The 12,873-nt window shown below is 42.9% G+C and overlaps 1 protein-coding gene across 5 annotated transcripts in view; it reads left to right on the top strand.

The window, feature by feature from the left end:
* The window catches only part of LOC105470888 (receptor transporter protein 1), a 142,642-nt gene that overhangs the window by 21,099 nt on the left and 108,670 nt on the right, over positions 1-12,873 (top strand). For 4 of the 5 annotated variants that reach the window (XM_011723163.3, XM_071090675.1, XM_011723168.3 and 1 more), the window contains one exon: positions 7,338-7,464. The exons of the other annotated variant lie outside the window; for it this stretch is intronic. In XM_011723163.3, the coding sequence (XP_011721465.2) occupies positions 7,338-7,464 (127 nt within the window). The remainder of the gene's footprint in view (positions 1-7,337; positions 7,465-12,873) is intronic. 5 annotated transcript variants of the gene reach the window in all.

Here is a 12,873-nt window from a genome sequence, read left to right as displayed (position 1 = left end):
GGTAAAAATGAAAAACCCATTTTCTGGAGAGAAATTCAAGCCAGCTGCAGAAATTTACATAAGTAACAAGGAGCTGAATGTTCATAGCCAAGACAGTGGGACAAATGTCTCCATTTCCATTTCAGAGATCTTCAAGGCAGCCCCTTCCATCACAGGAGGTCTAGGAGAGAATAATGGTCCCACTGCCCTGCATAACCTTGGGACACTGCTCTTTGCATCCCAGCCACTTTAGCTCCAGCTGTGGCTAAAAGGGCCCCAGATTCATCTCAGTCCACTGCTCCAGAGGGTGTAAGCTGCAAGCCTTGGGGGCTTCCACGTGGCATTAAGCCTGCAAGTGTGCAGAGGGCAAGAGTTGAGGCTTGGGAGCCTCCACCTAGTTTCAGAGAATGTATGGAAATGCCTGGATGTCCAGGCAGAAATCTGCTGCAGGGGTGGAGCCCTCATGGAGAACCTCTAGTATGGCAGTGCAGAGGGGAAATGTGGGGTTGGAGCCCCCACACAGAGTTCCCACTGGTGCACTGTGAGAAGAGGGCCATCATACTCCAGACCCCAGAATGGTAGATTCAGCAGTAGTTTGCACTGTGCAGCTGGAAAAACTATAGGCACTCAATGCCAATTCGTGAAAGCAGCCACGGGGACTGTACCTTGCAAAGTCACAGGGTGGAGCTGCCCAAGGCCTTCGGAGCCCACCCCTTGCATCAGTGTGGCCTGGATTTGAGACATGTAGTTAAAGGAGATCATTTTGAAGCTTTAAGATTTAATGACTGCCCTGCTGGGTTTTGTACTTGTGTGGTGCTTGTAGCCTCTTTATTTTGGTCAACTTCTCCCTTTTGGAACAGGAGCATTTACCCAATGCCTGTATCCCCACTGTATCTTGGACGTAATTAACTTGTTTTTGTGACAGGCTTATAGGCAGAAGGGACTTGCCTTGTCTCAGATGAGACTTTGGACTTGGACTTTTGAGTTAATGCTGAAATGAGTTAAGATTCCTAGGGACTATTGGGAAAGCATGATTGTGTTTTGAAATGTGAAAAGGACATGAGCTATGGGAAGCGTCAGATGTGGAATGATATGGTTTGGGTCTGTGTCCCCACTCAAATCTCATGTTGAATTGTAATCCTCAATGTTGGCGGAAGAGCCTGGTAGGAGGTGATTGGACCACAGGGCCAGACTTCCCCATTCCTGTTCTTGAGATAACAAGTTCTCACAAGATCTGGTTGTTTCAAAGCGTGTAGCACTTCTTCCTTCACTTTCTCTCTCTCCTGTTCTGCTACGTGAAGTTGTGCCTGTTTTCCCTTCACCTTCTGCCATGATTGTAAGTTTCCTGAGTCTTCCCCAGCCATGCTTCCTGTACAGCCTGTGGAACTGTAAGTCAGTTAAACCTCTTTTCTTCATACGGTACTCAGTCTCAGGTAGTTCCTAACATCAATGCAACAACGGACTAATACGGACAGGGTGGCTTATAAAAAACAAAAATTTATTCCCCACAGTTCTGTAGGCTGGAAGTCCAAGGTCAAGGCACCAGCAAATTTGGTGTCTGGCAAGAGCTCACTTCCTTGTTCATAGATAGCATCTTCTTGCTGCATCCTCAAATGGTGGAGGGGCAAATGAGCTCTCTGGAGTCTCTTTTATAACAGCTCTAATCCCACTTATAAGGACTCTACCCTCATGACCTAATCACCTCCTAAAAGCCCAATCTTGTATCCTTATAGTGAGGATTAGGTTTCAGCATAATTTTGGGGGTGAGTAGGGGACACAAATATATAAACTATAGTAGTAGATATTTGTCTTACTGCACATTTCCTGTTGAATATCTAGTATGGTGACTTTTCTCTGGCCTTTGTCCTAGCCATGAGCACTTCTAGTCAGATAAGTGGTATTATCTTATAGCCTAGGAAAAGCATGTCTTTTTCCCGGGTTCCCTGTTCCCTGTGTGATGCATATTGTCACAACTTTTGTTGCCTTACTAGATTCCATCTCATTCGTGAGCCACCTAAAATTTTCCTGTTATTAGAAACACACTTGATGTACCCTGAATCTTTGCCCAACAATGGACTTCAATGTTTCCTACCTTCTAGGAACACCTGAAATGAAACTCCACAGAGACACTTTACCTGGCAAAGCCCTGCAATCTGCCTGTCCTGAAGAGATTGCTCCTTTGCAAAAATCCTTTTTTCGCTGTTGGTGGTAGTTCTCAGGAGCTACCATTTCCCACTGGATAGCGCCTTGCCTTACTGGGCATTGCTGCTGGTCTCCTGGGTGCTACAACTCCCACTGGGATGGGTGACCATGATGCAGTGGTGCTGTCATATGACAGAACTCCTCAGCATTCTATGGGAAAGAACATCCCTCTCTTTTGGGTGTTGTATTTGGCTACTGGGCACCATGACCATGATGTTGTGCCTCAGGGTTCAACATGGTATCTAGCAAAATCATTCTTTAATTTTCATTCTAGTTTCCACCCCAACCCTGTTCCCAGGACACATGATAAACAGCATGTTATACTCAGAATGGTCCCTTCCCATCTGATGTCACTGGGTTATCAAGTTCTTCTGCCCGAACTTCTCCCCTGTTTTTCATGTTCACTGCTTTTAATGAGCTCATTTAGCCAATTCACTATTTACCCAGATATCTACTAACATAAGGTATAGATTCTGATACCAAATCCCCATTTTTAGTTCATCAAGGCAACTGACTCCTAAGAGGGAGAGGATAATGTCCAGGTGTGTAGGCAGAAAGTTAAGGGAAGTGTTTGGCTGATTCATTCATTCATTATTCAATCCCATCTAGTTCTTCTGCAGCTTGGGGCAAACTTCTCTGTTTGGTGAGATGGTTGCTGAGCCCTCACTAACTTCGTAACTTCATTTTCTGCTGAAGGTGACCATGGGCTGAGCTCTCTAGTGTTCAGCAGGATGATGGTGTGGCTGTGACAAACAGAGCTTACTGCCTGGGAATAGATGCTGAAATGAGATGAAGCTTGAAGAAGTCAGGCTGGGCAGAGGGTTTTGTTTTAATTTCATCCCAAAAGGTGACAGATGGTTGTGAGCTACTCTTCAATCCTCCATACATCCCTGTGACCCTCCTCAGGGTTGCCTCCTGCCCTGGATCTTATGGAAGATCCAGGTCTCAGGCAGACATGTTGCAACCACCCAAGGGGTTCACTTTGCCTGCTGCCTAGACAGAGCCAATTTCTCAAGACAAAGGAATTACAATAGAGAAAGAGTAATTCACACAGAGTCAGCAGTGTGGGAGACTGGATTTTTATTGTTACCCAAATCAGTCTCCTAGAACATTCAGGGAGGAGAGTTTTTAAGGACAACGTGGGAGGTAAGGGGAAGCCAGTGAGCCAGGAGTGCTGATTGGTCAGGAATGAAATAATAGGCAGTCAAAACTGTCTTCTTCCACTGAGTCAGTTCCTGGATGGGGGCCACAAGATCAAATGAGCCAGTTTATTGATCTGGGTGGTGCCAGTTGATCCATCACGTGCAGGGTCTGCAAAATAGCTCAAGCACTGACCTTAGGAGCAGTTTAGAGAGGGTCAGAATCCTGTAGCCTCCAGCTGCATGACTCCCAAACCATAATTTCTAATCTTGTGGCTAATGTTAGTTCTACAAAGGCAGTCTAGTCCCCAGGCAAGAAGGAGATCTGCTTTGGGAAAGAGCTGTTATCATTTTCGTTTTAAACTATAAATTATACACTAAGTTTCTCCCAAAGTTAGTTCAGTCTACACCCAAGAATGAACAAGGACAGCTTGGAGGTTAGAAGCAAGATGGAGTTGATTAAGTTAGATCTCTTTCACGGTCTCAGTCATAATTTTGCAAAGGTGGCTTCAATGTCAGTCTGGCAGCTTTACATCAGGGTGAGATCCACAGAACTACAGATTTCACTGTGAGTGGGAGCTCTGTACTGAGCTGCCTGGTTGTCACCATAGCAAAGCTCTTTGCTTCCTTTTTCTTTTTCTTCTACGTTATTTCTCTTCCTCCATTAAAAAAAATTCTTTTCTTCTTTATCTCTCTTGTCTCTATTTCTCTTTTCTTCTTTGCTTCTAAGAGTTCTGTATCTTCCCTTCTCTGTCTTTGTTCAATTCATTTGACACATTAGATGCATCTATGTAACAGGGTATGTGTTAGGGGATGGGAATATAAAGGTGAGTAAAATGAGATCCTGTTTTTCTGTAACCTAGTTCATTGTTGGCATCAGAACTACAACCCACAAAATAAAAAGAATCACTAAGAGAGTCTGGCATTTCAGGTGCTTTATGTACATTCTTGAGTTTAATTGTCCTAAAAAATTAGTAAAGTAAGCATTTCATTTAATGGGTGAGAAAATTGAGGCTCAGACAGGATTGCAGTTAGACAATGGGTGGACAAAGCCCCTGCATCCTGTTTCTAACCCAACCCTTTCTCATTTGCTCTTCTCTTTTTTCTGTTTGTTATTCCCATTCCGCTTCCTTCTTCTCCTTAACACCCACTCCTGTTATCTACATTTTTTTCAAGCCCCTTTAGTTCATCAAGGCAACTGACTCCTAAGAGGGCCCTTGGGAGGGGATAATGCCCAGGTGTGTAGGTAGAAAGTTAAGGGAAGAAATTTTCCCTTTCAAATTCTCCCTCTGTGCTTCTGTTTCTCTAGCTTCCTGTTTCTCCCATGTCTTTTGTCTCCACATTCTGAATTCCCTCCTCCTATTTCATGCTCTCTGCCCTTTTCTCTCTTTCTTTTCCCTTCCTTTCTTCTTTTGGTTCTTTTTGGTACTCTTGGACTGTCTTTTTCTTCTCTCCTTTCTTCATTCCACCTATATCACTTATCTCAAGGACTCTCCCTCCCCCTTCCCCATGTCTCTCTTTGTCTCTCAATCTTCCTGGTTCTGTCTCTTGCTCTTCTTTATTCCTGCCCTTCCTACCTCTACTTCCCCTGGTGGCTTTCTTCTTGCTCTTCTGTTCCTTGATCTTTCCACCCTAGCCAAGAAGGACAGTGACGTTCTGTCTTATCCTTTTTATTTTTTTTTTTTGCTCTCTCTCCCCTTTATTTCTTCCTATTGTTCTTGTTTCTAACTGTTCCTTGGCTTCTCTTCTTCTTTGTATTACTCTTTCTCCCTCTGTTTCTCTCTCTGAGTCTCTGCTTTATTTTTTCTAAAGATTCCCTCTTATTTGTGTTCCTTTTTTGGCCCTCCTTTCCTCCTTCTTTCCTTCTTCCCTTTTACCCATTTATCACTATTATATTTTCTTCCTTCCTCTCCATCCACTCTCCTTTCCCCATTTTCCTTTCTTCCTTTCTCCTCTGCTGTGATCTGCCATCTCCCCTAGCCACCCTAGCCAAGAAAAACAGTGAAGTCCTGTAGCTGCTACCTCCTTCTTTTTGGCTTGTGGGTTTCTGAAGCTGCGGCTTTTCCCTGTTCTGGGGCCTCTCCTCAGCTGCTCCCCTCTGGGCAGTGTTAATAGGTCCAGGCTTGCAGGAGCATGACCTTGGCTGTCATATTCGCAGCGCTGAGAGAGGCCAAAGAAGTCAGGACCCCACCCCCAGGGAGAGGGGTCGTCTTGAGGAACATCCAGAGTGGGGCCTGCTGCTGCGTAAAGTCAGAGTCCATGTGGAACAAACTGTTTTTCCCTTAACTCCTCCTCTCTCCTCCCGCACATGTGCAAAGGCACCCCTTTGAAAAATCCTGGTAATGGCGAATTTTATGACGGAGGAGCTCCCATGATCATGCTCTCTCAGGCCTCTGGAACTGTGAGCCACAATATTAGAACTTTCAGCTCTAATATTGATCAGGCAGCCTCTAAGAACCCTTTAGCTTGGCCTTATGTAGGCAACAAGAAGATTCGAGTCTGCCTGCATTCTCTTTGCAATGATTCCTGAATACTCTTGCTTATACCTCCTTCTAGGGAGTGACTATGTGTGTGGTCAGTGAGTATTCTCCATCCAGAATGCATATTTAGCTGAAGCTGAGAGGAGGCCTTATTGTGGGTTGGTCCTTTGCTGTGTATCCCACATTGCCCATGTCTCAGCTGAGGTGGTGTTCCTGATATAGCTGCTTCTTGGGTTAGGTACTGATTAAGCCAGAAAAATTATGATCGCTAATGTGAGCTAATCAGGACGGACACAGTGGCAAGGTCTGGGACCATATGAGTAATCTACCTGTTGCTGAGCCTGAACCTACAACCAGTGCTTTCTCTGATAGGCTCTGTGCATGTTGCTAGGATTGTGTGAGGCTGCACCTTTATCTACATGGATGAAGACTGTAAGGGAAAGCCACAATTGACCCCTGGAGTCAGAGTTGAGAGAGAGAAATTGTTTCTGGGAGAATCAGGAAAGCTTCTGGGAAAAGATGGCTTTTGGGCTAGCCCCCGAAAGATGGATTTGCTTTAACAGTTAGAGATGGGGAGAGAAGCAGTGGAGGTCTCTTAGCGTTTTCGTTAAAGCTGGTCAGTAGATCCTAGGCTTTGCTGGATCGGAAAATTCTGATATGAAATTAATAGGCCGGGCACAGTGGCTCATGCCTGTAATCCCAGCACTCTGAGAGGCTGAAGTGGAAGGACCACTTGAGCCCAGAAATTCAAGACCAGCCTGGGCCACATAGGGAGACATTGTCACTACAAAAATAATAAAAAATATTAGCAGGCATGGAGGTGCACACCTGTGGTCCCAGCTTCTTGGGAGGCTGAGGTGGGAGGGTTGCCTGAATCCAGGAGGTTGATGCTGCAGTCAGCCATGATCATGCCACTGCACTCTAACCTGGGCAACAGAGTGAGACCCTCTCTTAAAAAAAGAAAGAAAGAACAAAATCAATAGGTGTGTAGTGTGAAGTAGGGATGAAGTACCAAGGGAATTTCTGGGCTCATAACTTGAAGGTAGAAATCTGTAGGTGCTTGGAAGGTAGGAATCCTTGGCAAAGTTGTGGCTTGTTTAGTCGCAATGGTCTGCAGCGAGAATATGGTGATGTCAGAGTAAGATGCCAAGGTGTGGCTTGCCTGTAGTCATTAAAAGTGTGGGCTTCAGAGTCAGACCAGCCTATGTAGCATTTTGGTGCTGTGTGGGTTTGGTCAAGTTCTCTTTGAGTTTGTTTCTTTATCCTTTAAGTGGCTATAACCATGGAATTTACCATATAGATAATTATGTTAAGATTAAATGAGATAATGCATGTCAAGCACTTAGCATAGTGCCTGTACATAGTAGTTGCTCAATAAAGCTTATCTAGTATTAAGTTATATGGATTATTGATTTTTTACAGCATACTTTATCACTCAAGAATTACATAGTAACCTAACATTGTTCCATAACTATGTTTAAAATGATTACATTGTTGCTTTCCATGACTTTCTATTTTTTTTTATTTTTATTTTCAGCTATACCTGCTGGAATGGGACAACTTTCTTTCTATCCCATCTTCCTTCGGTCAGATCCCCTCAGCTGCCCATGCCTGCCCTCACCCTGAGCCTTTCTGCTCTACTTTGATGGTTTTCTCAGGTTCTGGTAAGGGGTTTATTAATTTACTTTTCTCTCAGGCCCTCTTTTCACATGTGACTAGTTGGTCAAGACTTTGTGCAATCTCTTCCCATCTGGATCGTTTCCTGAAAAAATGTTTTTAAGTTTCTGGTTCGTTCATGACGCTATTCCTTGTTGTTCAGGGTATTACAGGTGATTACTCAATATTTTTGAACTTTTTGGTGTTTTTATAAAGTTTGGGTGGAAAAAGAGCTAAGAGTGTGGGCTGCAAAGCACGTTTTGATAGGGACACCTTGGTAAGTTTCCTGCCCCAGTGTGTAGGCCCAAGGGCGTGGCAATTAGGTTTTAAGCATCTTACAATCCTGATTTCAACAGAAGCCCCACTTCCTGCTTGGAAAGCATGTTCTCCTGTGGCTCACGTCCTCACAAAGTTCCCAGTGGCCCGAGAGAACACATGGGCTGTCTCCCTGGTAACGGTTAAGCCCTCACTCCTTAACCTCTCAGTCCTTTTATAACTTAGGCCAAGGTTTAAATTTTAGCTGAAATTATTACTGCATTCCTCCAGAAGAAACTCATTGTGTGGACATACTGAAATTTATCTAATCGATTGAATCTCCATAGATTTATCTAATCTATTGAACATTTCCATCAGTTTTGATAACTAATGACAGTTGTCAAAATTCCTGTTTTACCTTTAAAAATAAGAGCTGAAACCATAGCCAGTGGGACTACTAGAGCGGGGAGGGAGGGACAGTGGCAAGGGTTGAATAATTATTGGGTACTATGCTCAGTACCTGAACGATGGGATCATTTGTACTCCAAAGCTCAGTACCAAACAGTATACCCAGGTAACAAACCTGCACATATTCCCCATGAATCTAAAATAAAAGTTGAAAAAAAAAAAAATAAGATTCTTACCTGGTTAAATAAATAAATAAGAACTGGATTTGCTGCCCCCTTGTGTCTTAGAACAGCCATAACAATATCATCATTTGTATCCGGTCTTACTGCTTACCAGCTCGGGTTTCACCTTGCCTGCTTGCTCAAATTACACCTAGGGGTTTAGGAGACCACATCTCTCAGTTGCAAAGAGCTCTCCTAAGGGAAAGGCTTTTATTACCAGCACCAAGTTCAGCTCTGTCTGACTTTGCTAGGGTTTGAATCATCAGAACAGAAAGAAATTCGGCATGAATAGATTTACCAAGATACAGTCAGCAAGTACTCAGGTACCAAATAGAATGCTTTCAAAAAAGATGTATTTTGTAATGTCATTAACTCAGATACCAAGCGCTACTCAGAAAGCAGGCTAGGCAAATTCATTTTAGTGGGTGTTTCATTCTTTTATTTACCTGATGTTACTGAGTGCCAGACACTGTTCTTGGCATTAGAAAACAAAGCTGAACAAATACAATAAGCAAATAGGCAAACAACTACTGCAATATAATGCTAGTTAGTGATAAGTACTAACATGAAAATGAACTAATGATGAAGAAATAGAGGGTAATAGGGTGATTCATGGAAACCACTCAGGGTGATACGCAGAAACATGAATGAAGTGACAGCAAGTCATGGGAAGGTCCGGGGAAGAGTGTAGGTAGAAGAAACCTCAAGGGCAAAAGCATTGAGGTAGAAAGAGTCTGGTATGTTTGAAGAACAGCAAGAAAGTCAGTTTGGTAAGAGCAGAGTGAGGGAGGCTGAAGTAGCAAGAGATGAGATGGAAAGATAGGTAGGGCCTTGTATGTACGATGAGAAAATTGGATATTACTCTGAAAGTGATGTGAATCCATTGCAGAATTGAGCAGGGGAGCAGTATGATTTAAATTATATTTTTAAGCTGTCATTCTGACTGCTGGGCAGAAAAATGAATCTAGGTGACAAAAAGGGAAGTAGGATGGTAAAATAGAAAATTATTGCTGACAGAAATATTCCCATCACCCTAGAATATAGACTGCCCCAAGACAGAGTTCTTTATTGCTTAGACCTTTGAGTCTTAGGTTAGTGATCATTGGGGTTTGTGTGGCTCATGAAGTTGATGAGAAGCCCTACTGGGCCAGGGCTCTCTTTTCCTTCTCTTTTTACCACATAAAATTTGTATGGGATTCAGTTGATCTTTTTAAAGAAGGATGAAACTCCTGATTGAAAATTGAGCTTTGGTAGCTGATGAGATGGCCTGTGGACACTCCCCCAGGGTAGATGACCTGCTTAGGAGAGGTGAGGACACTGACACAACAGCTAGACAGCAGGTGAAGGAAGAGCTGGGGAGGGGTTAAGTGCCCTCACCTATTCTTAAATAAATATTTTGAGGTAAGGAGTCTTGTCTTAAAGCTCCTCACATAGACAAAAAGAAGTGAAGGAACTGGAGAATGGGGTGGAGCATAGGGTAGGATGACTAGAAGGTACAGAATTACCATCTTCGAATATCTGAAGGATTATTTTCTTTTCCCCAGAAGGGATTAGCATTGTTTCCTCAGCCTCCCTATACAAAAAAGAATTAAAAAGATGGGGATAATATTTACAACCTGTATTAGTCTGTTCTCACACTGCTAATAAAGACATACCCAAGACTGGGTAATTTATAAAGGAAAGAGGTTTAATGAACTCACTGTCCCGCATGGCTAGGGAGGCTTCACAATCATGGTGGGAAGCAAAGGAGAAACAATGGCATGTCTTACATGGCAGCAGGCAAGAGAGCATGTGCAGGGAAACTCACATTTATAAAACCATCAGATCTCAAGAGACTTATTCATTTACATGAGAATAATATGGGGGAAACCACCCCCATGATTCAATTATCTCCACCTTGCGCCATCCTCGACGCATGGGGATTATTACAATTCGTGGTGAGATTTGGGTGGAGACACAAGCAAACCATATCACAACCCAAAGCAAGAGAGTAATTTCCATCAGAGTGGCTAATGGTAAGGTAGGCTGCCTTGTGGAATGAGGTTCCATTACTGCAAGCATTCAGGCAACAGTGGGAGGACTGTGGGTGAGTGTGCCAGACTCCTAGGTGGCACCCCAGGATCCTTGCCTCCTGGTGTTCGTACCTTGTTTAGTGAATGGCATTAACTATGTAACTAGTAAGATACTGCAGAAATGGCAGTGTTACTTCTGGTACTAGGTTATAAAAGACATTGTGCTTTCTACCTCCCTGGTATTTGGATTATTGCCTCTGGAGAAACCAGTCATCATGTCAGGAGGTGCTCTAGCAGCTTTTTGAAGTGGCCCATGAGACTAGAAACCCGAGGCCTCCTAACAACAGCCAGCAATGCCAATGAGCTGTTTCAGAAATGGATCTTCCAACCCCAGACAAACCCTCAGGGCATTGTGACCCTTGTCAACATCTTAACTGCATCCTCATGAGAGACCCTGAGTCCAAATGACTCAGTTAAGCTGTGTGTTAATTCCTGACCCACAAAAACTTTATCAGATAATAACTGCTTTGGGTGAATTAAGCCAAGTTTTAGGACAACTTTTTATGTAGCAATAGATAACTAATTTTGTGCTGTACAAGAAATTCACACATCAGTTGGAACTGAAATCAAATGGCTTTCTGAAGCCCTTTTTAGCCCAGATCTTAGGTTTTTGACAGTCACTTTATTGGAAAAGAAGTGAAGTTAGACTCAGCTCCTGGCCATCCTTAAGATATATTTGCCTCTTTTCTCTCTAGCTAATTTTAGCAATCCTCCAGAGCACTGGGCAGCCAAATGTTTCAGCTACCTGGACAGGGCCCAAGGCTGGCTTTCGAGAGATGCCATTACGTTATAGACTTTATCACTTATGTGTTGCTACAGAGCTCATACTGAATAATTCTCTAGACACTGAGAATAGACAATCGCATTATGTTTTTAAAAATAAAACCATGGATGTTTACATAAATTAGGTGCTTATATGTAATACATACATACATATAAACACATTTACATGTGGATATACCTTTTTAGGCATATATGTATTTAATCCAATAACTCACATGTTATATATGTATGCATGAACAAAATAATCTATATAGACTTGAATTTCTAGAAATCTGACATTTCTAAAAGTCAACACAGAAGACCACATGCACCTCAAGAGCTGGACAAATACCACCAAATGAAAAAAAACCCCTGCTACTGTCTGACTAACTAATAACTTATCAGTTTTGCTTGAAGGAGAAGAATAGTCATTACAGGGCCTCGAACCCTGTAAACATCTCTACCACTGTGGGAGCCTATCAAAATTTGTGTATAATTTTTCTGACTGATGGTCAATTGTAAACACTAATTTAATGCTTGTCTCTGTACTGTGGTCTCCCCTTGTACATGGGAGACACATTCCAAGATCTCCAGTGGATACATGAAACTGCAGATAGTACTGAAACCTATATATATTACGTTTTTTCCTATACACACATACCTATGATAAATTATATGATATATGATAATTTATAAATTACACAGAGTGGGCAGAGTGCCGTGGCTCACACCTGTAATCCCAGGACTTTGGGAGGCCAAGGCAGGCGGATCACGAGGTCAAGAGATTGAGATCATCCTGGCCAACACAGTGAAACCCCATCTCTACTAAAAATACAAAAATTAGCTGGGTGTGGTGGTGCATGCCTGTAGTCCCAGCTACTTGGGAGGCTGAGGCAGGAGAATCGCCTGAACCTGGGAGGTGGAGGTTGCAGTGAGCCAAGATCGCGCCACTGCACTCCACCCTGGGTGACAGAGTGAGACTCCATCTCAAAAAACAAAACAAATAAACAAAACTTACACACAGTAAGAAATTAACAATAATAAAATAGAACAATGATTACAATATGCTGTAATAAAAATTATGTAAACGTGATCTCTTTTTCTCAAAATATCTTGTTGCTCTGTGCTCACCTACTTTCAAATCGTGGTTGACCATGAGTAACTGAAACCATGGATAGCAAACCTTGGATAAGAGGGGAGCTCATGTACCAAGCACCACAAAAGAATGTGCAGACCACCTCTGCCTTTGGTTTATGTGGAATGCCAACCCCAGCAAAACCCATCTTGTGCAACGACACACAGTTATGGCGTTTCTCTAAGAAACCTTAACTTGTCCTGAGAATTTGAAGTGGAATCCTTCCCTACTTCCAGAGATCTTTCTTATTCGCTCTCATGACCCATCTCATCTTTGCATGATCTGATGGTTATATGAATGCCAGCGAATCCCCATAGACTCTAAGTTCACTGACAGCAGAGCCTGCCTTCTCTGTAAATAAATACTTTACTCTTACCACACATACTGAAATATAGTAGAGTTCAGCAAATGTCTCTTAAATGATGGGGGGTCTTTTGGTCTCATATAGTTCAGGTAGTTGGGGTATGGAGTAAAGGATTTAAATGTTTGGCAAATCTAATTTGATTTGAAGGGAAGCTGTCCTGGGTTTGTTTTAAGTGATGATCCAGGGCAGAGGATTTGCTC

Source organism: Macaca nemestrina, chromosome 2 (assembly GCF_043159975.1).
Source record: "Macaca nemestrina isolate mMacNem1 chromosome 2, mMacNem.hap1, whole genome shotgun sequence".
Classification (NCBI taxonomy): domain Eukaryota; kingdom Metazoa; phylum Chordata; class Mammalia; order Primates; family Cercopithecidae; genus Macaca; species Macaca nemestrina.
Note: the sequence above shows the minus strand (reverse complement) of the source record. Positions and strands in the feature narration are given on the sequence as shown.